This window comes from Pelmatolapia mariae, linkage group LG10_11, assembly GCF_036321145.2.
Source record: "Pelmatolapia mariae isolate MD_Pm_ZW linkage group LG10_11, Pm_UMD_F_2, whole genome shotgun sequence".
Taxonomy (NCBI): domain Eukaryota; kingdom Metazoa; phylum Chordata; class Actinopteri; order Cichliformes; family Cichlidae; genus Pelmatolapia; species Pelmatolapia mariae.
Window position 1 is genome coordinate 2,483,634 of NC_086236.1, and position 23,640 is coordinate 2,507,273.

The 23,640-nt window shown below is 39.7% G+C and overlaps 1 protein-coding gene across 5 annotated transcripts in view; it reads right to left on the reverse strand.

Annotated features, from left to right (window-relative positions):
• Positions 1–23,640, reverse strand: part of gria1b (glutamate receptor, ionotropic, AMPA 1b) — a 112,766-nt gene that overhangs the window by 16,512 nt on the left and 72,614 nt on the right. For 2 of the 5 annotated variants that reach the window (XM_063487113.1, XM_063487111.1), the window contains 8 exons: positions 20,842–20,952; positions 19,831–20,037; positions 14,605–14,820; positions 14,208–14,328; positions 13,969–14,110; positions 9,328–9,526; positions 8,970–9,217; positions 2,582–2,696 (listed from right to left, as the gene is read on the reverse strand). In XM_063487113.1, the coding sequence (XP_063343183.1) occupies positions 2,582–2,696; positions 8,970–9,217; positions 9,328–9,526; positions 13,969–14,110; positions 14,208–14,328; positions 14,605–14,820; positions 19,831–20,037; positions 20,842–20,952 (1,359 nt within the window). The other 3 variants (XM_063487112.1, XM_063487115.1, XM_063487114.1) reach the window with 3 other exon arrangements.

A 23,640-nucleotide genomic window follows, 5' to 3' on the forward strand; every position in this document is an offset into this window, starting at 1 on the left:
GCACGAGAAAGCTTGCTGCTGATTGTTCACATTCATCTGCTGATATCTATTTGAGTTTTGAAGTTATCTGCAGGTTAAGAGATGTTTAAGAACTTTCATTTTAAAAATGTATTTTCTTCCTCATGCAGGATCCTCACCCCAGGATATCTAAATGAATTCAGTCACTGTGACGTAGTATGTATAACGTGTAAAGGTCACGCTATATTACTGCTCAAGGCCAAGAAACAGTGTTGGTCACCAGAAAGTAGTAACATGCTCTGTTATTGGTTTTGTCTTACTGATATCTGTTTATCTCCCTAAATGTAAACAGAATTTTTACAGGATTCATATTTTGAATTTAAACTGACTTTAAAACTGAAAAATAATTTTTTAATGCAGGACAATAAACAAACATTTGCTTTCTATTTAGCTGCAGACTATTAGCGGTGCCTTCACTTATAAAAACACTTTCTTCCAGGTAACTTTTAGCTTAAAGCATACCAGTCAATAAAAATGTGGAAAAAAGGATCAAAAATATGACTTAGCTCAACTTTTTTTGTTTTTACAGTGTAGCTGCTGGAGTTTCAGAAACTAATAAGGGAAGGGGGAAGGGGATTGGGTGGGGTGGTGTAGGGGGTTAATCAACACATGACCCTGGGACCAGGCCGAGTGACCTCAAGAACTGACCTTTCTGCCGGAGTCCTTGTGTCCACACTCCCCCTTGTCATACCACCACTTGTTTTTCAACTTGTCTAAGACGGCTTGTTCATTGAGCTTCAGTACTGCTAGGTTTACTGGGATTCTTCAAAGAACCATAAGAGGAAGGGAGGGGAGGGGAATTGGAAATAACATAAATAACATTATGCACCTCCATGTTATCTTATGTTATTGTTCAGCTGCACAGCAACAGGGCTGCGATAGCTACAGCAGCAGCAGTGGTGGTGGCTGCAACGTTTTTAGCAAAAGTGACTTTAGCAGTACAGTAGCTGTGGAACACTACAGAAAACATCTCAAAAACAGCAGAAAGAAAAACAAACAAACAAACAAAAACAGGCACAATCACACGGAAAACTCTGGAAAATGTCAGCATCAAAGTGATATGCATTAATACTCCATCTAGCTTGGTTTAGCCTGACTCCCTACGTGCGAGATGTGTATTACTATATCACTTTGGGTAACCGGCAAGGGCCGAAAACACTCCGGGAACTTTGGGTTTTCTGAGCAAGAATGCGTCATAAGCTGTCTAAAAAAACAGACTGCATACTATAAACTGTAGTCTCTAGGCGAGGAAGGCTGAACAGCTAACTTTTTCTGGTATAAGATTGAGCAGTATGTTTTAACTGACAAAAACTGACTGAAGGGGTATTTTACTAAATAGGCTTAGTACTAATCAATTCATTGCTAGTTAGCCTGGATTTATTTTCTTCAACTCCATGAACAGACTAGATTTGTATGCTGAACCAATCAGCCACAACTTTTGAACCTTTGGTCACTAAAAGCCATTCATTGTCCTACAATTCAGTGTTGTTCCAGGAAACCTCGGGTCCTAGAATGGCTTTCCTCGGCTTTCATCAGCCCGACAACCTGTACTGCCACACTACAAAAACCACTCTAGAAAACCTTAAGAAACCCAGACAAGACCCAGACCCAGGCAAGTCTAGATCCCAACTCAATCCAGCATCTAAACCAGGCATATAAACATGTTGAATCTGGGGAAGTCCCATCTTGCAACTTTCGAGTACTCTAAGTATATACTGCCTGACGCCACAGACAACCTTCTGCCCATATGACATGTCACAGCAACCAGAGGCAGAACCACAAAAGTTGGTTTTAATGTCAGGCTGTATATTTATATAGGTAAAACAGTCCACCTTCCTATCTCTGAAATATTGTTCATATCCAGATTAGACTTGAAACACCTAAGACAGACGGTTGGGACGTATTTCACCAATCTTTTACTACTGTAAATACATTTACAGATAAATGTCCTATAGTACTATGAAACACTACAGTATTCAAGCAATCAACTCCTAGACTTTAAATATGTAAACCAAGTTTTGCTGGTTCCTCTGGTATAAATGCAGGTAGACAACCTGAGTTTCCCAAAGGGTTCTAAAGCCCCATTCCCCTATAAAGTGGCTAGGTTCACTGTTTCTCAAGGCTGGTCACTGGTCCAGTCTCTGGTTGCCTAAGTCACTTCTTTTGTTCAAGTCCAGAGTCGAAAAACCTTTCTGTCACTGTGTAAACCTGGAGAAAATCACCATCATCCTTCTACATGACTAAAAGTACTAAAAAGTACTGAAAGTAAGGTGGATGTTAGTCTATCTTTTAGTAATGAAAGATTTTTTTTGTAAAATACCCCATCGATCAGAAAGTAAGAATTCAAAAATGTCTTAGACAAAGAAGGTCACAGCTTTGATGGCTCTATCACCTCCTACTTATCTGTAATAATGTTCTGAGAAAGACACCAAATAGAAGGTTCCTGTTGCATTTCATTGGTGCCATCCGGAGTGTTTTAGTTAGGTAGCGAATTGTGGGTTGTTGCCGGTTACCCTGGTGTGCCATTGCCTGTCGTTACCCGTTGGGGTTACGGTGATCTGACCTTGGAGTCCCCTCCCCCGGTGCCGCACTCTCCCTTGTCATACCACCATCTGTTTTTCAATTTGTCCAACAGGCCCTGCTCGTTCAGTTTTAACACTGCCAAGTTAACAGGGTTTCTACGGGGATGATAGTAACAATAAGGGATAAAAGGGAACCTGGTGTTAATGAACAGACGACTGCCACAGTGAAGACAGCAACATTAATATACATGTGTACCTATGACAGGCATGATATTATTAATGAATGGTACATAAAAACAACAGATTCACTGCTATTCAGCCCAGACCTTGTAACATGCTGTTTTCCTGCATCTTCTTCCTGCATTGTGAACATCACAATGCAAGTAGACCAAACACTTACAGTTAGAGAAAAATGCCATCATTTTTTTAATCAAATTTTCTAAACTGGGAAAATCTTCAGGTAATGCACACAAGTGACTGTCTGTCCATCTACTTTACAGGAGTCATGCAGTCTCTTTTGAATCTCCGAACACTGTGGTCTTTAAATGGAGAAACACCGTTGTCAAACTCAATTAAAGGTGTGATGCCCATTTAAATGTAATTAGTTATTAATCTCTGTCTCTCTTCCACAGCATGTCTTTATCCTGTCTTCCTTCTCTCACCCCAACCAGTCGCAGCAGATGGCCCCGCCCCTCCCTGAGCCTGGTTGGAGGTTTCTTCCTGTTAAAAGGGAGTTTTTCTTTCCCACTGTCGCCAAAGTGCTTGCTCATAGGGGTCATATGATTTTGGGGTTTTTCTCTCTATGTATTATTGTAGGGTCCAGCTTACAATATAAAGTGCCTTGACGGCACTGTAGTTGTGGTTTGGCGCTGTATAAATAAAACTGAATTGAATTAAATATCATAAATAAGTATACAATACTGAATGGAATATCAGTGCAGTGGTCTATAATACAAGAATCATATAGGCTTTTAAAGTAAATAACAATCAATAGTAAATGTTTGACAAACTCTTTAATTTCTATCTCTAATTATAAGTAAAACTGGTAAAAATCCCTGTTTGTGAGCATCTTTTCAGTGGTAGCATATGTTGACAATGGTCTCACTGGTTGGGTCCCAATTCTCCAAAACAAGGCTAATCACTGCATTCATTATTTTATGAAACAATGGCACCACGTCGATGCCAATATGGCATCAGCTTCTCGATTTAATTTGCATTGTCTATAGCTCATTCTTGGCTCTGACTTGTAAATGGCTGGCTTGATTCACTCATTCAACAATTGCTTCAGTGGATTGTGTTAAACTCAGCCATTAGTTGTAGCAGAATGGCAAGTTTCTCAAAACCAAAGGAAAGGTAAACTGCACTTTAATATAGTCTGGGTCGAAAAAACAGAAAATGATTCCATTTTGACTACTGTGCAGCAAAGCTTCACTTGCATTTACTTCTAGTCAATACCTGATAAATAAAGGCGGAACACCAGTCAAGTATTCAGGTGTAAATCAGTTCAAATTAAAGGGTAAATGTCTTTTAAATATAAATTTTGTGTCATTGTACATTTCCTTGTTGTTCCCCTTTACATACCATAAATGATCAAAACTATAGTGTGGCAGAAGGCAGCAGATGATGTTGAACGGTACATGGTAAATCAATAAAATGATCAATGAGCAGCAGTAATTCAGTTTGAAATGTCAATAACAGATGATGTGATGAGTGTGAAAGCAGCAGAAGAGTTTTGTTCTAAAGTGCATAATTTAATTTAAAAAAAGATCTGTATAAATTCAGTGTGAAAAAACTCAGATTAAATTCAGATTAAAAATGTTTGTGAATCAGATGCTGAAAATAGTAATTTTACAAATTTGACATATCAGGAGAATCTCTTACACTGGGTTCAGACTAGAGAATACTTGTTTTTTATGATGGAAAATCGTTGCTTTTCATGACTGAGACAGACTAAACATTGTTTCCGGATCATGAATGCTACCTTACTTTCAAGGTGTGCGTGATGGAAGGAGGGGATACAGTGCTGATAGCTGTATGTCTTGAGTAACGGTGTGTGTCCACAGGAGCTACCCATTCTGCTAATTAATGACTTGTGGAGCTAGCTGTGCAAAGCTGAAAACTAGCTGTTGACTATCTAAATGAATACATATTTACTCCTCCTCTCAAATGTTTTCAGGAACATGTATGTATTTTTTCTGGGCTTTAACCTCTCTATTTGGTATGGTCTCATCATTCACAGTTTATCTTTTATTCTGATGTGGTCAGAACAAAATCAAAAAGTCTGAACCCGGCGTAACTGTTCACAGAAGTGATGCTTGCTCTGCTAAATTACATTTCATGTCTTTACACAGCTATGTTTGGTCAGATTGGTGGTATTCCTAATTGTTCAGGATTATCTCGGTTGGGATAGAATATCAAAGAAGCCAGTCCTACAATCCAGAAATGAGTTAGCATTTGTGCACTTCCAATTCCCTTGCCGCAGTCTGCAGGATTTTTGAATGGGACTGTGGTTGATATGAACTTCAGAGATTTTTATGTTTTGTTCTACAACATCAAGTACATAAGTACATATTTCATTCATAAATTTTGAAGGTTTTACTTTAAGTCTTTGAAGCCTATGGACTTCATTATGCCCAACAAAATGTGTAAGTATCCAAAACTTTTATTTCCCACAGAGCTTATTTAATAATCTAACTCAAAAATCAAAATCTGTTTTGCTTTTTAGCAAAGGAATCAGGGTGACGCTAACTTCCAAGTCAGCCTACAAAAACCCATCATCCCCGTGGCACTTTATTGTAGAAAATTCACCATTTTGGCACAAAAAACTGCCATTTGTTTGAATCCTTTCAACAAGATTCTGTGAAAACTGTGAGAATGTCATTTGGAACAAATCTTGCAGAAACACAGTCATGGTTAAGGCTCAGAAACAGTGGCTGGGAAACAGCAGAAGGATGATGAGCAGAAAGCAGATCAAATGAAGTCGACTGATGATTTTTTTATTGTCATCTGTTCGTACTAAGAGCCGGCCAACCCAGAGAGAGAGAGAGCAGACTGCTCACAGAGAACTCAAGAGCTAATGTTTTTGATGTGTAAAGTTGATTATACAATATGCTCAGCATTCAAGGGGTTTAACACAACTGTGTTGCTAAGCAACTGATGACAAAAACTCAACCCTTTATATTTTCTTAAAAAAATGTTGATTTGGTGCTTCCTGCATCTACAGCAGGGAGCAGAGGGAAATACATACCACCTTCTCTATGCAAGATGCATTTCAAAGTGACTTATTGATCCATCGATTGATTGAGTCGGATCCTACATACAGATTATTTCTAGGGATTAAATAGATTCAAAACTCAAACGGAAAAAAATATCACATTCCTCATGGTGCAGTCTTTGTTCTTCTAGTTCATCTGCCTTTCTCTGACTCTGGGTTGGCTGTAAATTGCTGACATGAGGCAGAGAGAATGAGAACAAGATGTTCTTTCACTGAACATCTGATAAAAACATGGACTGAGTTCATTCATGTATGAAACAAAGAAAAAGGAAGAATGTGACTTTATGCTGCTGTCAGGTATAATTAAAACTCACCAACTCCACCTCAGGTTATATTTTTCAGCTCAATTTTTGTTTTGTTTTCCTCTTCTGTGGACAAAAGCCATGTTTTTCAATTCACCTTAAATGGCACTAAACCAACAACTCATCTGTTATCAAATGTAACATTTATATGGGAAAAAATTCATTAAAATTTTACATGTCAGGTTGGGCTCATTTGTTCAAGAGTATTGCTTGTCTTCCTATTTATGTATTTATGTATTCTTTACTCCAATCAGCCTCACAGCTGTAGCCCTGCTGTCCTACAGTAGTGACACCATCTTGCAGTTCAAACAGCACACGTCACTTGGGTCTCTTTCATTGATACTCCTTGTGCCTGGGGACCCTGCTCTCCTATGGGAATTACAGAAAACACATCTGGGACTCTGCTCTCTAGCAACAGTAATCTCACTGTAATACAGGAGTGATCAAACCTCACATCTGGGACCCAGATCACTGGGGGAGGGAATATTTTGATTTCTATTACTAAATTAGGCAGTGATGCTCCTCATGGATGGGAATCCCATTGGCCTACAGGACAGAAGAATCACCACAGCCCTACTTTCTAATAGATGTGATGCTCTTCATCTATAGGAATTATGCTCATCTGCAGGAGTGACAAACCTCAAGCCTACAAAGACCACTCTCTGACAGGAGTGATGATGTCCTCCCTGATTGCTACACCTTACATCGTGCTTTGCAGTGGAAGTGACACTCCTGACAGTCTGTAATGAAAGTGAGGAAGCCCAGCTCTAGGAGCAGCCTTGTCTGATATGAGTATGGCTCTTCATGCTCAGAAATACTGGTCTGCAACGGGAGTGATACGCCTCACACACTGTAATAGGAGCGATGCCCTTCATACACAGGAATTCCACCCTTTAGCAGGAGGGATGTTAGTGGGGGTGACAAACTTAAGAGACTAGAATGTACGTGACTCCCTGCATGGTGCTAAAGAGTAAATGGAGTAATTCTTTAATAGCACTTTTCTACTCTTATACAACAGGCCTATTTTTCAAGCATGGGAACTCTACAGTCTTAGAGGAATAATATGACTTACATCATGCAAGGATCTTTGCTTTATAGTGGACGTCAAGGAAAACTTCTAAGTGCAAGAATACTGGTTTGTAATGGGAGAGACAATCCAAACCAAATGCAAAACTTTAAACTGTTCATAGTTCAATATTGGACTTCAATTCCAGAATAATCATTACTTACTTCAGTAATCATCAGCAAACTGCCATATCTGATAAATAAACATGAATGAATGAGGTTCATCGAAGTGTTTCTCTTAAAGCAGTGTTTCACCTGACAGCAGCAAAGCTCAAAGACTGATCGACAGACACAGAATGAGATTCATTAGGATGTTACTTTAGATGTCAGGATTCTGGTGAATGTAGAAGCAAAGACGGGCAGGTAGGCAGTCAGACGGGCATAACAAATGACAACAGACAGCAAAAAGGCCGACAGGGCAGCATCAGGCAGACAAACACAGATACTGACAAAGACAAACAAAAAGAGAGAGACAAGACAGACAAAAAGACAGATTAAGAGACAGACAGACACACAGACACACACACAGACAGTAAACAAGTCTAAAAGCCTAAAAAGCTGTTTTCTGGGGGTTAGATTAGTTTTCATGTTCCAATCATGAATACCGATTTTGACATTTAATTTTCATGTCTAAAAACCTGGATCTGCTCTGTTAACGCCAGCCAGTCATCAGGTTTCTGCGAAAACAGCATCCAGGTTGATGAGTTTGAAACAGCGCTCTGTGCTGTGCAGAAATCATTTTTTTCCAAGTCTCCTCAGTTTCAGTTCCTAAGAGTAAATTATAAAGTAATTCCACTGATTATATAACACCAATATAGCCATTTATTTTATTTCCCTCCTCCGTAAAACTTCTACTTAGCCATACTTCAGAGTCAAACATTGACATTTCAGTCCCACTATATGTATCACAAGCTCGTAAAATGAATACATTACAAAGATTGAAGCAGAAGCTCCCAACCTTTTAAGCTTGTGACCCGAAGACAATAACATAAGATATATGAAAGTTGTTCCATTAAGAAGCTATTCTTCTGCTTGCATTGTTTAATTTAAATAGCCGTGCGACATTCAAAGAGGATAAATTATCCAGTGATTCACAACACAAGCAGAAGGTAAAAGTTCTTTACTCTCCAATTAATCATTTCACAATCCCTCAGATTAATCTTGTGACCCTCTAAGCAGGGCTGAACTCTTGATAAGTAGCTCAGTTTATACAAACTAATTAAAAGTAGCTCCAAGCTGAGAAACTGTCACAGAAAAATCTATTGTGCGCTTATAGTCAGTCAGCAAACTATAAATAAATCCCTTAGTGGACATCTTCCAAGTTCTTCCACCTCTGATACACTTAGTGGGTTTTGCTTATAAATCTATAAGACTTTGACAGAATTGTCTATTATTGTGACATTCCTCATGTACTTACAGTACTACTGGATGTCAATCAGACAAAAGCAGCTCTACTAACTAAAGTATTTTAGCTATAAAACAAAACTTTAATGCAAACTTTAGTTTTCCTGCCCTTTTCATTTTTCCCAGAGGAACTAGACATGCCGGCATCCACACACCAGAGGGCGCTGGAAAGACTGGCTGAAAGTTTTTAATAGTAGTAATTTGTATTTACTACATTCCAATATTATGAGACCATGATATATAGTGCATTCGTTTTTAAAAATACACCCCAGTGTGATACTTTTGCATGCAGTGACCTAGTTTCCCCACAAAAAAAGCAGACAGAACAAGACACCGACATTAGTCCCGCACAGACTATCCTCTATCTGGAGATTCAGAGTCTACCTGAGGGGGGATCCTTTAGGCGTGGCCACTCCATAGCCTTTAGAGTCCAGGTTGCCTCCTACTTTCATGGTGTCACAGGGCTTCCTCTGCTCGATGTACTCATTCATGGAGGACTCCAGCAGGTAAGCATATTTCCCTTTTGACTTTCTGACCCGTATCACGCCTTCACTAGTGCTCTTGACGAAGACCGATGGGTCTGCACTCCGCATGTACGACCACATCTTCTCGAACACTGCAATCTTTGACCGCTGGTGGAGGAGCAGAGAGTATCTATGGGTTATTGTGCTTGTAGAAAAACATTCTTTCTCAGACTGCTGCCTTGACTACAACTTCTGCACTTCTAGAAATGTGTCCCCACCCTGAAGAATTCTTTAGTGGAGCCTCCATCCAAGGTACCATAGGCAATCTCTGTTTGCTTGGCCAGGTCCTCTGCACTCTCTATGGGGGACACCATCCTCTCTACGGTGAGGAAGGCTGCCAGGTTGGCTGTGTAGGAAGAGATGATGATGAGGGTGAAAAACCACCAAACTCCTCCGACAATTCGACCTGAGAGAGACCTGGAGAAGACAAGAAGGGGAAGAAGAGCAAGGAAGATACATTTTCCATTTCAGGCACAGCAGGCAGGGTTAAGGGGGCGTACTGGGGATATTTCAGCGTCCTTCCTATTTTCTTCAATTATATTTACTGTGACTGAACCAGCAACAAAGCTGACTATTCATTGAATTTTCACAAAATGCAATAATAAGTGATTCTGCTTCCACCTCACTCTGTTTTCCAAATCTGTTATAACAAATTATTTTAGTTATGTAGATGATACACAACTGGTGTCTCCTAATAACATTATCTTTTTACATTAAAATGCTTAAAGAATTTCAGCCTCAGGATGTCATAAAATAGACCATATGGCATAAAAGCTCTTGTCCCAATCCTTTACTGAACCAGACCAGGTTAAAAACACAAAATAAATTGCACTTTAATATATTCTGAACCTTTCAAATCCCAAAGGTAAAGATCAGTGTTCCTTCCCAGAGTCAAGGCTATGAGCTGTCCAAAAGCTAAAACCCAAAGTTCAATCATTAGCAGGTGATAGTTGATGCTTGTCTGATGCATTTAGCAGAAAAATTAAGCCAGACTTTTTCTCATTAGCCTGTGTACACAAAAGCCTGTTTACATGTGATTGTTCCAGTCCAAGTACATGGACTGCAAACCATAAATGCTTCTGTTGAGAATGGCCACCATTTTTAAAAGTTATTAAAGTACAGAAAACAGAGTTTATGTAGCTATTTCTTGTCAGAAACATATATTTTCTCTAGTGTTTACTAGTGCCTGCTGGCTACATTACATTACTACGTTACAAGCCATCTGCAGAATGTAATTTATCAAAACTGAAGAACATGCTCCCACACTGGTTTGATAAAACATGTATAAAACAAATATGAGAAAGTTCCCAGTAAATATTTAATAGCATAATAATTAATAATAATTAATAGCAATTATAATCATATACAAAATGTACTTATAGAGTCTAGGATTAGGAAACTTGTAGTTATTACAAAGACCCAATAACTTTTAAGTAATCCACCTACTGAATATTGACATTTTCCAATATTTGGGAATGCATTTTAGTCTTTTTTTGTTTATTTTATTTATTTCTCTAGTAGTTATGTAACACCCATACTAGTACCCGGTTGATCTGCTTTTGGCTTCTCAATTGGTTTAATTCTTTGAGGAAGGTTTCCAGAACCTTGTTGAATCTATGCCACAGAGATTTGGGTCCATATTGACATGATACCATCACACAGCTGCAGTAGATTTGTAGGCTGGACATCCATGATACAATTCTCATGTTCTCATGAATTGAGCTCTACTGCCTCTGGGGTCCTTTTAAAATGAATTTGCTGTTTTCAAGAACCTAGTTTGAGTTTGAGACCCTGCCATCCTCAAAGTTACTTAGAACACCTTCCATCCTCATTCTGTACAGTTTGAACTTCAGCAGGTTGTTTTGACCATGTCTACATATCTAAATGCACTGAGTTGCTCTCATGTGACTGGCTGATTAGACATTTGTGTTAACGAGCTGGTGAGTGTGTTTCCCCACTATGTTTATGCATTCTCAATCACGACAGTTAAAACGGTCTCTGCATAAACTTTTTCTTCTTTAATCAATAGTATGTACCTCTAGAAAATTGGAAACAAACCCCTGGAGCATAAGTGCCACCAGATGGAAGGACTGTTCTAATTTATCTGTCCATGTGTTTTATATTTATAAAGCTTCTTTCAAATAGTATCTGTCTCTGCATATTCATGACTCATAGCTGGGATCAAAAGTAGGCATTTAAGAGCTGTGTGTAAAACATAACTTGACTGTCAGAGTTAAACAGATGCTGACATGCAAACAAATACTCTAGCTTCAACATTAGCATCACAGATGACAGTCTGGCATAAAAATGCAGGTCAGATGTTTTCTCTCTCTGTGTAACTCTGGCATGCATCACCTTAATGAAACAGACATGAAAAAGAGGAGGGAAGAGGTTCACACATTTCAGTTCATAAGCTGAGTCAACAATGGTGAATCAGTGGCAATCTGAGACATGTGGAGATATTTGCATGGGTCAGATGACAAAAACAAACTCATGCTGACAACACAAGGAGAAGGTTCAAAAGCATGTGGACCAGGACTGCTTACTCCTTGAGAAGTAAGACGTACCTGGCCCATTGTTGCAACCATACTAAGAGCTACGTCACCGTTGGGTTTGTGCCAGGGTTTTCCTTTGATATTAATTCTGTTCATTATTTTTTGGGCCAGTCATAGCCAGGAGGAGGGGTCCTCAGACTCACCTATCTAGTTTTTGCAGATGATGTGGTTCTGTTGGTGTCATCTGGTGGTGATCTGCAGCTCACACTGACACAGGTGAGCAGAGTGTAGAGCAGCAGGAATGAGAATTAGCTTCTCCAGTGTCTACTCGAGATCAAGGATCAGTTTCAGAACAAATCAGTTTAAGCACCTCAGGAAATTGTTCATGAATGAGGGGAGAGAGGAACGGGAGACTGCGAGATGCCGTTCGGTTGTGGTAAAGAGCAAGCTGATTGTAAAAGCAAAGCTGTTGATTTACCGGTCAGTCTACATTCCCACCCTCACCAATAGTCACAAACTCTGGACTGAGACTTAATATTCAAAATAATACTGCATATACAAGCAGAAGTTAGCTTTCTGTCCCATGGAGATGAGGAGCTTGGCTATTTGGGAAGTCGTTAGAGAAGGGCCACCATTCTGGCACCGTTGTATTTTTACTGAGTTGTATATAGCACTTGTATTCTATTTTTATCTTATTGCATATTTTATTCTATTTTATTCTACTGTATATAGTATTTTATTTTATTCTATTCTGTACAGTTGTGTACTGTATTTATTCTTATTTTATTTTATTCTAATTTTTGCTTCATAACTTTTGCACTGTCCACTTCCTGCTGTGACAAAACAAATTTCCCACGTGTGGGACTAATAAAGGTTATCTTATCTTATCTTATCTTATTCCTCTACATCAACAGGAGTCAGTTCAAGTGGTTTGAGCATCTGGGTAGTAAATCTCCCGGATACCTCCTAAGTGGTGTTTTTGGGCATGCTCCACTGGGAAGAGGCTCCTGTGCAAACCAAAATTATATCTCTCAACTTGTTAGGGCATTCGAGGTCTTGGTATGTTTGCTTAGACTGCTGCCTCCACAATCCATATAAGAAGCAAAAGATGGGTGGATGAAACATGACCAAATGTAGTATGAACAACAGAAGGAGAAAGCTATTTCTAAAATTTATTTTGAGAAACGTCAGCAACTATTTTAAAGCATCAGGTATCACTGGCGATTTGAGATTCCCATGACCACTAAAATGAAAGTTATGACTCTCTCACCATTCATTTAGACGGAGGCTTGACTTTAGTAAGGCAAAATAACTCATTAGTGGTGCTGCTTAGATGATTGCCAAGAACAGGATTTCATTGGCAGTCTGGATCCAGAACAGAACTGGTCCTACAACAGCACAATTACCCACACATATACTGGTATTATGGTATTATTAACGGACATCCAGTGAGAAAGGTCCAACCCTCTCATAGGTCCATGTACACAACAAGACATGCTAAAGGTAATGCCAAGAAGAATTGTCACAACTGTAAAAGTCTGAGTGAGGCAAAAGTGTGACTATAACTGCCTTCTTATACAACATGTATGAGATGTTATCTGTATGCAACATACAGATAACATCTCATGAAATCTGGCTATGGGATCATGAGGAAGACAGTCACTGTAATGGTCCAAAATACACACACAGTGACACACTTACATACATATGAGGACACGCACAAGCACACAGACTGTAGTAGATCCAAAATAGAAAGAGCCTCAGGCCTTAATGCAGCGGTAACATACAACAAACCCGGCAGTATGTCACACAGAATTGGCCGCGTTTCATGATACATGTGTGCATCAATGATGCAGCTGAGAGTGTATCATAAAGCTGTTTGTGTGTTCTCATGTTTGCGAGGTCCTCTGTAACAGCACTCATACAGATTTCACAGAACGTCTTTGTTTGGTTTGTTTCAATTTTTAATTTTAAAAAACGTTGCACTCTCCACTGACACCAGAAAAATAGTAAAGTTGTTCCAGTAAAATAGACACAAACTGCTCCCGTGTGGGATACCTAATTAATAAGTGAAATTAAAATTACAGTGATCATTGACACCTTTTGGCTGACCATAAAATAAAGTAAAACAAAAATAAAATAAATGTGTAATACAGAAGTTAATAAAAATGAATTACAGGAAGTGTTTCAAACATTTTGGCTTACAATAAAACTGCATCACTTTTATCAAATTAAGACCAACATTTCCTACATTCAAAGCCAAAAATGGCAAAACCCCAATATTTCACAAAAGCATGTAAGGAGATAGAAGTCAGGGATAACATGGCGAAAATAAGTAATTAGACAGGTGAACAGGTGTCATACCTGGGAGAGATGTCACAGCCCTGCTGCATAAACGCTCCGAGTGAGAACCACAGAGAATTAAAGATGCCAAAGTCATTGGTGTATTCTGGTGTCTCCTTTTCCTTCTGCTGGTTCTGGTTCTGCCCCTGAGCCTGGGAGAACCCTAACAGAGGAAACAAACAAAAATATAAAAGATGAAGGTTCGGTTTCTGTTGATACGAGAATAAACGTAAAAAAAATACGACATATATGCTGAGAACCTGGAGAGTGGGTATGTTCTGCGGATGAAGAGGCCTGAGCTCTTCGAGAAGAAGAGGGAGCAGTTTCATCTTCATCATCAGACTCCTCACCGTTCCATTCGTAAGGACTGAACCGACTCACCTGTTTAAGATAAAAAACAAAAAAACAAAAAAAAAAAAACAAGGATCCTCAGTTTAACAGTAAACTTAAAGAATTAGATGTCACTTACTCTTCTAGTCCTAACAGCCTTTGGAGTCATTTCTACAGTATGTGAAGCAATCAAAAATAATTTTAATGTCACTGACTAGGCTTGCATTAGCTCCATCCACCCATCCATCCGTCCGTCTTTCACAAAGTATCATGTTAGCTAACATTAGTTAAAAGAAAGCTTTCTTTATCTAGTCTGCCCAGTCTCACCAGGAAGAGCACCACGCTGACCCCAATGTAGGCAAAGACGATGCACATCCAGATCTCGTAGGCCAGCGGGTCAAGGAAAGAGAAGACGCCCGGTTTGGACTTGGTAGGTTTCTTGATCATGATGGAGATTCCCAGAGACATGAAAGGTTTTGTGAAGTCGATCACCTGCTCTCGCACCAGAGTGATGGTCAGCGGGGCCACCGCCATGTCCGCCTTCTGCAGGAGGAGAGATACAAAACCCTCTGCTAAAAGAAAAGCATGTGTATGTATGGAAGCACATTAAGCCAGCTCTTTTTCCCCTTTTCATATGTCCACAACAGATATCCAAATTTGCAGTTTTTCTCGATTGCTTAAACACATTTCTTGAAACTATGCCTCGTATTCCCAAAACAGTAAAGACAAATCCATAACGTCTCACCCAATTTCCCAAACGTATTTTCAGGTCAAAATGAAGCTCTACACTCAAAACCAAAAACCATAATGTTTAATGTGACATTATGGTTTTTGGCGCAAGAGCCATAATGTCACATTAAACTTAACTCCGAGGCGCTCATAACATAATTTGGTTTTCTGTGTGAATTGATTTGCCAATTGTGGATTGTGGGTTCAAGGTGTTATGGTGAGAAAGTATATTCTATTTTCGCTTAAGGTTTCTGTAACATAATTATAATAGATTTTTTGTAATTATTAGGTGCATGCATACTCACACAGGCCACCTTATTAATACAACTGTGAAATCCAAAATCTGCCATAGGTTTAACTTATACCTGTATATATTCTCAGAAAGGTGATTACTGGACTCGCATTAATGCACACTTGAAGAAAAATTAGGTTGTAACTTGTGTGTTGTGGGGTTGCAAATTCAAAACAAACATCTTAGGATCTTTTTAATCTTTTTAATGCGGACGCTGCACCGGTCCGTCGTGGTGAAGAGAGAGCTGAGTGTAAAAGCGAAGCTCTCAATTTACCGGTCGATCTACGTCCCTACCCTCACCTATGGCCACGAGCTGTGGGTAGTGACTGAAAGAACGAGATCAAGCGGCGGAAATGAGCTTCCTCCAGAGGGTGGCTGGCCTCTCCCTTAGAGATAGGGTGAGAAGTTCAGCCATCCGGGAGGGGCTCAGAGTAGAGCCGCTGCTCCTCCACATCAAAAGGAGCCAGTTGAGGTGGTTCGGGCATCTGACAAGGATGCCTCCTGGGCGCCTCCTGGGTGAGGTTTTCCGGGCATGTCCCACTGGGAGGAGGCCCCGGGGCAGACCCAGGACACACTGGAGAAATTATATCTCTTGGCTGGCCTGGGAACGCCTTGGTGTTCCCCCGGATAAGCTGGAAGAGGTGGCTGGGGAGAGGGAGGTCTGGGCTTCTCTGCTTAGGCTGCTGCCCCCACGACCCGGCCCCGGATAAAGTGGAAGAAGATGGATGGATATGATCTGGAAACTATATATCCATAAAGTTCATGTCAAACAGGAACTTTTAATATTGCTTTGGTTAGGCCCAGTAGTCCTTTTTAATAATTTGGTAAAGTGATTCCAGTACTGAGATTAAAACACAAGGTTAAATTTGTCACATAAGGGGTCCAAACACTTCAGTTTTTCTCCATAACCCCCTATTATGAAAGTGGTAAAACCATCCATTTTGATGCATCTGCCACAAAGTGAAAAATATATTTTTTCTCTTATATTTGGGCAGGAGTGGGGAACTCCAGGCCTCTAGGGCCGGTGTCCTGCATGTTTTAGATGTGTCCTTGATCCAACACAGCTGCATTAAATGGCTAAATTACCTCCTCAACATGTCTTGAAGTTCTCCAGAGGCCTGGTAGTGAACTCGGCTGCCGGCCCTTGATGCCCCACCCCCAACCCTGTATTAGGGGTCACATCAGTGTGAAAAAACGTCAAATTTGTCATTCTAGTGAACGAAGGAAAATCCCACCGATATTTACATTAGCTTTTGTTTAAAAAAAAAATTGTCCAACTGACCAACAGCTATCTAAATTGTGAGGCTGAAAGTCTAAAATCTAACATCTTCTGAGTGACACAACCTGGATTTCTGGTGGGCCTATGTCTTTCTAACAAAAACTAATGTAAAGCATTTGAAATTATTATTTTTTCTCTCTCTCTTAGAAACTCTCTTAGACCATGAATGGCAGCATGGCAGGCCACTCTTTGGCTATAGCTATTTACTATGTTGCTTGCATGGGTTTGAATTACTCTAACATTAGAACTGGTAGATTAGAAAGAGATTAGTTTAAAAAGGAATCTTAAAGAAATGTTTTGTCTTTAACCAGGACATGACTGAGGCTACTGCACTGATTGAGAAAACCACAGTGGGGCATCTATGTCTCCAGAGATGCGCCAGGCAATGACTTTTCTGATGTTGGCATCATCATCATCGAGGGTGTGGTAGTTCTTCAAGATCTGGATAACATGACCCTTGCAGTAGCCATGCCATTTGGACCTTTTTATTCCTTCAACATGAGTTACACATCACAGCTCTGCTACACCTTTGAGGTGATTCAAAGGGTGGTAATGGAGTTGGATGCGACTCAGCTCTCAAGAAAAGCTCACAACTAAGACAAAACTGCTCCTGCAAAGAAAGCTCACTGTTGTTATGCTCCAGGTGAGAGGACATTTAAATCTCACACTTGTTCTCCTGCATTTTGGAAGCTCAATTCCAGGAACAAATCACAATGATCATTGTGTACTTTGTAACTGCCATGAGGACAGGGCCTGTTTTTTTTTTTTTTTGTTTTGTTGTTTTTGTTTTTCCTTTTATTCTTACAAATTCTCTGATTGGCAGCATTTTTCAATTTTTGTTTTTCTTTTCCTCTTTTTCTTTCTTTCTTTCTTTTTTTTTTTTTACTAGTTAAGAGATGTAGAGTGAACAGTTGTACAGTCTAAATATCCCATCTGGGTGGTGTGAAATGGTATTTTCAGTTTCATTCAGCTGAAGTAAAGAACGGTGAATACTAAGAATGCTGTTTTGAACCAAGATGTCACAATATGATCAGTGCTGGAATTTTTGACAGTCACTGTATCAATGTTATTTCTGCGTCTCTTGAATAAAGATTTTGACATGCAAGTGCTAATTTCTTTCTTAGTAATTGGGGTAAAATGGGTAATGTTAATAGGATGGTGTTTGCCAATTCAGTAACTTATTTTAATGTCAATGGAAACTAACATTATGTCAAATGGTTTAGTTATAATTGTTGTTTAACTGAATCTTGATGTAAGAGGCCTTAAGCAGAATGTTTTGTATTGTTCTTTTCCAAGATGGTTACCTGTAACATTTTTCAATAGAAAAAGTCAAATTTCTTTGCTGTGATTGATTCCAGAAAACACTGAAAAACTGACATTACTTAATTGTCAATTTATATTTCAGTAGAGGAGTAATGTCAGTTTAATTCTTTTCCTAATGTCATTGCAGTGAAATTAGACATTTTGTTTTGAAAGGCTACCAGTGGATACCAGCAACCATCTTGGAAGAGAACAATACAATCTATTATAAGGCATCCATTTGAAAATAGTGGATTTGATACTAGAATATAACATGTAATTTGAAGATAACATGTAGTATTTAATTGACCAAGTAGTAGGGTAAAAGTTACTGAATGGTGCTGGGATAAAGTGAGAAAATTGTGAAGGATTAAAATATTCCAAGAGCTCAAATTACTTCATCAAAACATGTTTAAGTCACATTTTATCAACACAAATTGCACAGGTTTATTGAATATGAATAAATTGTGTTAATCTAACTCTTCAGTGTGCTGCGTTTCCACCAATAACAGTTCTGTGCTCACCGGCAAAAGACACTGTCTGAAGCAACCCTCAATACTGAGCAATATAATCTTGCTGTCAGTAGCCAGTAGTGAAAGTAACTTTTCACCATTCTTAGCAGGAAGGTGATGCATGACTGCTTCCCTCGCATCATAAACGTGAGTGGACTCAGACATATTTAGAACCTTGCATGCAAATAAAGGTATTGTAAGATTCAGCCCAAGCAGCTTTTTTCAACAAAAACACTGATAACACAGCAGCAGTGATGATTGCTCTCATCACACTTTTAATTCATAGTCAGCAAAGAGGCTTGGACACAGGAGGAGTGGGAAGAAATCATTCTCCAAGAGTTGGCAGCAGCAGCGCTCGTTACTGTGATCACAATCAGACCCGTCACAGGTAAAAATCTGAATTCTTTATCAAACCACCTGTTCCACGAGCTCCAACATGAAAAAAAAAAGCTTTTCAGCTGCTCCCATCCATCGGATGTTAAAACTGAAGCTACCAACATACAGTTAAAGTTTGTGCAGCCTCTGTTAAAGCTACAAGTATTAAGCCATAAATTAATTGACACATTACCTTAAAAAATGCAACTAGCGGGTCAACTGGTTACGGATCAGTAACATATCTGAATATAGACAAAAGCATCTTAGAGAGGGAGAGTTTCTCAGAAATAATTATGGGCACAGGTTCTGCCAATCTGCAAAATAACTTTCAGAATAATGTTCTTTAATGTAAAATTTGAATATCTCATCATCTGCATTACATATCATTATCAAAATATTGAGAGAATCTGGAGAAATCTCTGTGAGCCAAAAACAAGGATGGCGTGATCTTCAAGCCTTCAGGCAGCACTACATTAGAAACAGTCATCATTCTGTCACTGAAATCCCTGCATGGGCTCAGGAACACTTCAAGAAATCACTGTCTGTGAAAACAGCTCAGGGTGCCATCCAGGGTGCTGTGTGATGCAAGAAGAAGCCATAAACGAGTGAGCTCCAGAAACATCACCGTCTTCTCTGGGTCAGCGTTCATTTAAAGTCGACTGAGGGAACCTGGACAACTGTTCTGTGGTCAGACAAATCCACATCTGAAATGCTTAAAAATATGGACACCACAACTTCCAGATTAAAGAGGAGAGAGAGCATCTAGCTTGATATCAACGCTCTGTTTCTTGTGCTGATAACAAGCCTGCATAGTACTGGGGGGCATCTGGGCTTATGGCATTGGCAGTTTGCACATTTGGAAAGGCACCATCAGTGCTGAAAGGTATATGCAAGTTTTAGAGCAACATATGCTCAACATGATGATGTAAAAGCTGAGAGTTTCAAGCCAAATACAGAAACTGTCAAGATATTCAAAAATGTGCTGTTGGTTTGTTAAAAATAAGATAAAAATAAGGAAAAGGAAAAGAAACATTTTAACTGTGGAAACGAGCATTGCTCACACTCACCCCATACACCAGCTCTCCCACCATGCCATTCCACATCTTTGTTTCAGGGTCTCTGGCACCGTACTTGCCATCGCCTACCAGCTCAAGGCGGTATGTGAACCCGACGTGTTTGGCGATCTCTGCGGCGAGCTCGGCACAGTAACCTTCATATTTATCGTTTCCCAAAAACTGCTCGTGGTTCTTCTTTAGCATCATGTAGGGAGCTTCCTGTGAGGAGGCAGAAGTGTGAATGTCACTGCTGCTCTACTCGAGTATGTTTAACTTAGATTATTTTACATTGTGCTTCTCTACTAAAATGTGCCTCTTTTCTTCTGAGGAAAATGTGAGAAAACTTCCTAATCAGACTTCCTCTTTTATGTGTTTACTGTTTATTTTGCAGTAGTAGTGCAGTCGTACCTCAGTATTCTAACATATCCAGACCAACCTGCAGATGCTGCTGCGACATTATGAATGCTAGCTATAGAGAGATAAAGGGCGCAGTCACAGCTTGGAGGCCGTGGCTTGTGTCCCTTTGAGAGCTTTATGTTTTGCACTTGTTTTGCTTCTGTTCTGGTTTAATCTTGAGTTAAAATATACCTTTTCACACATTTAATCCTTCCTGGTGAAAAATGCTATGCTGGCAGAGACAGATGGGTAAGCAAGGAAAAACGTGAAGAAAAACAAAAAAAATATATAGTTTTTGAGGAGTGGAGATATAAATTTTGTTTTAAATTTTATAGAAAGGACATGAATGTTGTGGCCAAAGAAAAGATCCACAGCTGATAAGATGATATAAAGTCTGTGCAAACATCTTTACAGAGTGATGTTAAAGCTGAGTGTATGCTGACTGCAGTCAAGCAGCCAGAGCCTGAAGTTCAACAGGTAACAGGAGCAGTCAGAGATTTGTGACTGTGTGTGAGACTGTTGCCCAAGATTTGCACAAAATACTTTACTTTTTCCAAACATAACAAGTAATATATTACTACACTGTGTGAAATATTTGAACTAATCATCTTGCCTTCCCAAACTTACCAGGATGGTAGTGACGATGTAGGTTTTGTTCTGCAAATTGTAAAACTCCTCCTGCATCGGCCTGTAGATGGCAGTGTTCACATAGCCTCTCTTCTCATTCCAGAAGCCGATCTGGACACAAAACAGCACCGTTGGACCACAACTCTGTACTTATATCATCATTACTGAGCCGCCTGCTTACCTTCCTGCTTATTTAACATATTTGCTATGCTAACTTTGTGATGAATAAAATGTTTTTCATTTACATGTTTATTATGACACTTCAATACACTGTGGCCCACTTCACCTGAGAAAGTTTAGTAAAGTGGGACAGCAGATGGTAGCATAAGTGGGATATCACCTTCATGTGTAAAACAGCAGCACGGATCGTTTCTTCTTTATTAAATAATATTCTTTTAATTAATTATGAATGCTATTTATTTATTTATTTAATTTAATTAAATAATAAGCTTTTAATTAATTTAAATAAAAAATCTCTTTCATTGTCACTGCTGTGTTAACTGTACTTTGCAGCAGTCACGATAAATATGAAAAATCAGCTAAAAGAACAGAGGGTTGAAATCTAAAAGAAATGTACAAAGAGATCCCAGGGAGAATTTTGTGTGTACGAATTGGGAAGACAGACATTTGCATTTTTGTGTTTCCTTCCTCAAGAAAAAGCCTGTCTATGAAAGTCAAAGAAACACAGAACTATTACATGAATGAAAGAGTTATACTTTCAGGACCATGGACAGCGAGCGCACAGTTTTCACAATGATTTTGTGCGTTGTGCTCTAACACGTGGCTCTTAGAGCACCAACACACACACACGACTTCCTCATGAAATCTGAAAATCCTTTGTTTTTATTTTTTGTTACTGAATGAAACCAATGTAGAAAATTGTGGTCATAACATTCACAACACCAGTTGCAGAGAATAGAAGTAAATTTTTATCAGTCGGCATTTCCGGTTCAATTTATCCCCTAAAGTTGTCAGTACATAACAGCGTGATGTCAAAATACTGTTGCACTGTTTACTGTCGATTACTGAAAGCTGATTTCATTCTAGTGACTGTGTCTGGCAGACTGACACTGTACACTTAGATTTAACATACGCATTATGTGACCTTTATTTATGCTTTTCTGATTACATTTAACAAAGCTGCGCTCTCCTGCTTGTAAACTACCCACAGCTGATTATCATTTTTCAGTTTGTGAGTTTGCACTAAAGTGGATCTCTCAGATTGGGCATGCCGTGTTGAAATGAACTGACTGCTCCTCTGTTTAGAAAATAGCACTTTTTAAATCACCTTTGAGACTAACCACATCACATGCTATTTTTCATGTAAGTAGCAAATCTGGCCGTTAATGTTTGGTAATGCCGAAAGACCAGAGCACAAAGATCAGCAGAACCTTCACTGCAGCTTTGTAACACGTTAAATGTATTGAACTTTACTGCAGTGGAATTTTTTTCTCCTGCATTTTCAAGGTTCCTGAAAATGATTTGGTCTAAACACAGCTAACAAAGGTCATTGCATGTTCAGAACCTCAAATTCACCAAGGCTCTGTCCCCTTTTCCCATGAACAGACTGTGTGGTAAACCCGCCGTGCTCCCTAACCACCTAACTGTGTAATTCAAACATCCTGCATCCTGCATCCTGCATCCTGCGGTCTGTCTTTAGGTTTTTCTGGGCATTTTGCATCATGCAGTGATTATGTTTAGTCTTTTTTTCAGTTTTGTCGTTTAACGAGTTCACTGGACTTTGTCAGACTGACTTTGATTGGCACAAAGCAATCTTAAATTAAAACCAGTCAAGCATGCAAAAGAACTGGTATTCAAACAAATCTCTTTAACAAACTGGTCCTCCCTTTTAACTCAGTCACACTTTCAGTCTGAGTAGTCTAAACTTTTAGACCTGACCAGCTTTGATTCTTTAAGTTTTCTTTGTGTGAAGTGTTTTCCATCAGAAACTCTGACGTCCCCATTTGTTCTCAATCAGATGTGTCGAAAATATCCCACAAATGTATGACCGTGAATGGCAGCAAAACTTTAAAGAATGTCATTGGGTGTACATTGAGATTTGTGTGGCCTTTCTAACCCTTCTTGCATCTGTTTGGGTCTCTTTGCATACCAAACATGAATTTGATATCTCTTTTTAGTTGATTACCGCTTCTTTTGTTAATTTCCCATCTCGTTCTGCTTTTTCTTTGTCCGTTTTTTGTTAATCTGTTGATCTCATCGGGTCGCTCTCTTTATTTCTGCTTTGCATTTTTCATCTAGTCTTGGTAGCCGGGGATCGGTCCACCAGGACCTCCGCTCCTGGCTCACATTGCACCTGAACCCTACGGTGCCTCCTGCGGGTGGTGGGCCTGCAGTCTGGTCAGGGACGAGACCCTGCCCCCAGTGGAGGAGTTTAAGTATCTCTGGGTCTTGTTCACGAGTGATGGAAGAAGGGAGCGGGAGATCGACAGACAGATTGGTGCTGTGGCAAGAGTGATGCGGATGCTGTACCGGTCTGTCCTGGTGAAGAGAGAGCTGAGTGTAAAAGCGAAGCTCTCAATTTACCGGTTATCTACGCCCCTACCCTCACCTATGGTCATGAGCTGTGGGTAGTGACCGAAAGAACGAGATCGCGGATACAAGCGGCGGAAATGAGCTTCCTCCGAAGGGTGGCCGGCCTCTCCCTTAGAGATAGGGTGACAAGTTCAGCCATCTGGGAGGGGCTCAGAATAGAGCCGCTGCTTCTCCACATCAAAAGGAGCCAGTTGAGGTGGTTCGGGCATCTGACAAGGATGCCTCCTGGGCGCCTCCTGGGTGAGG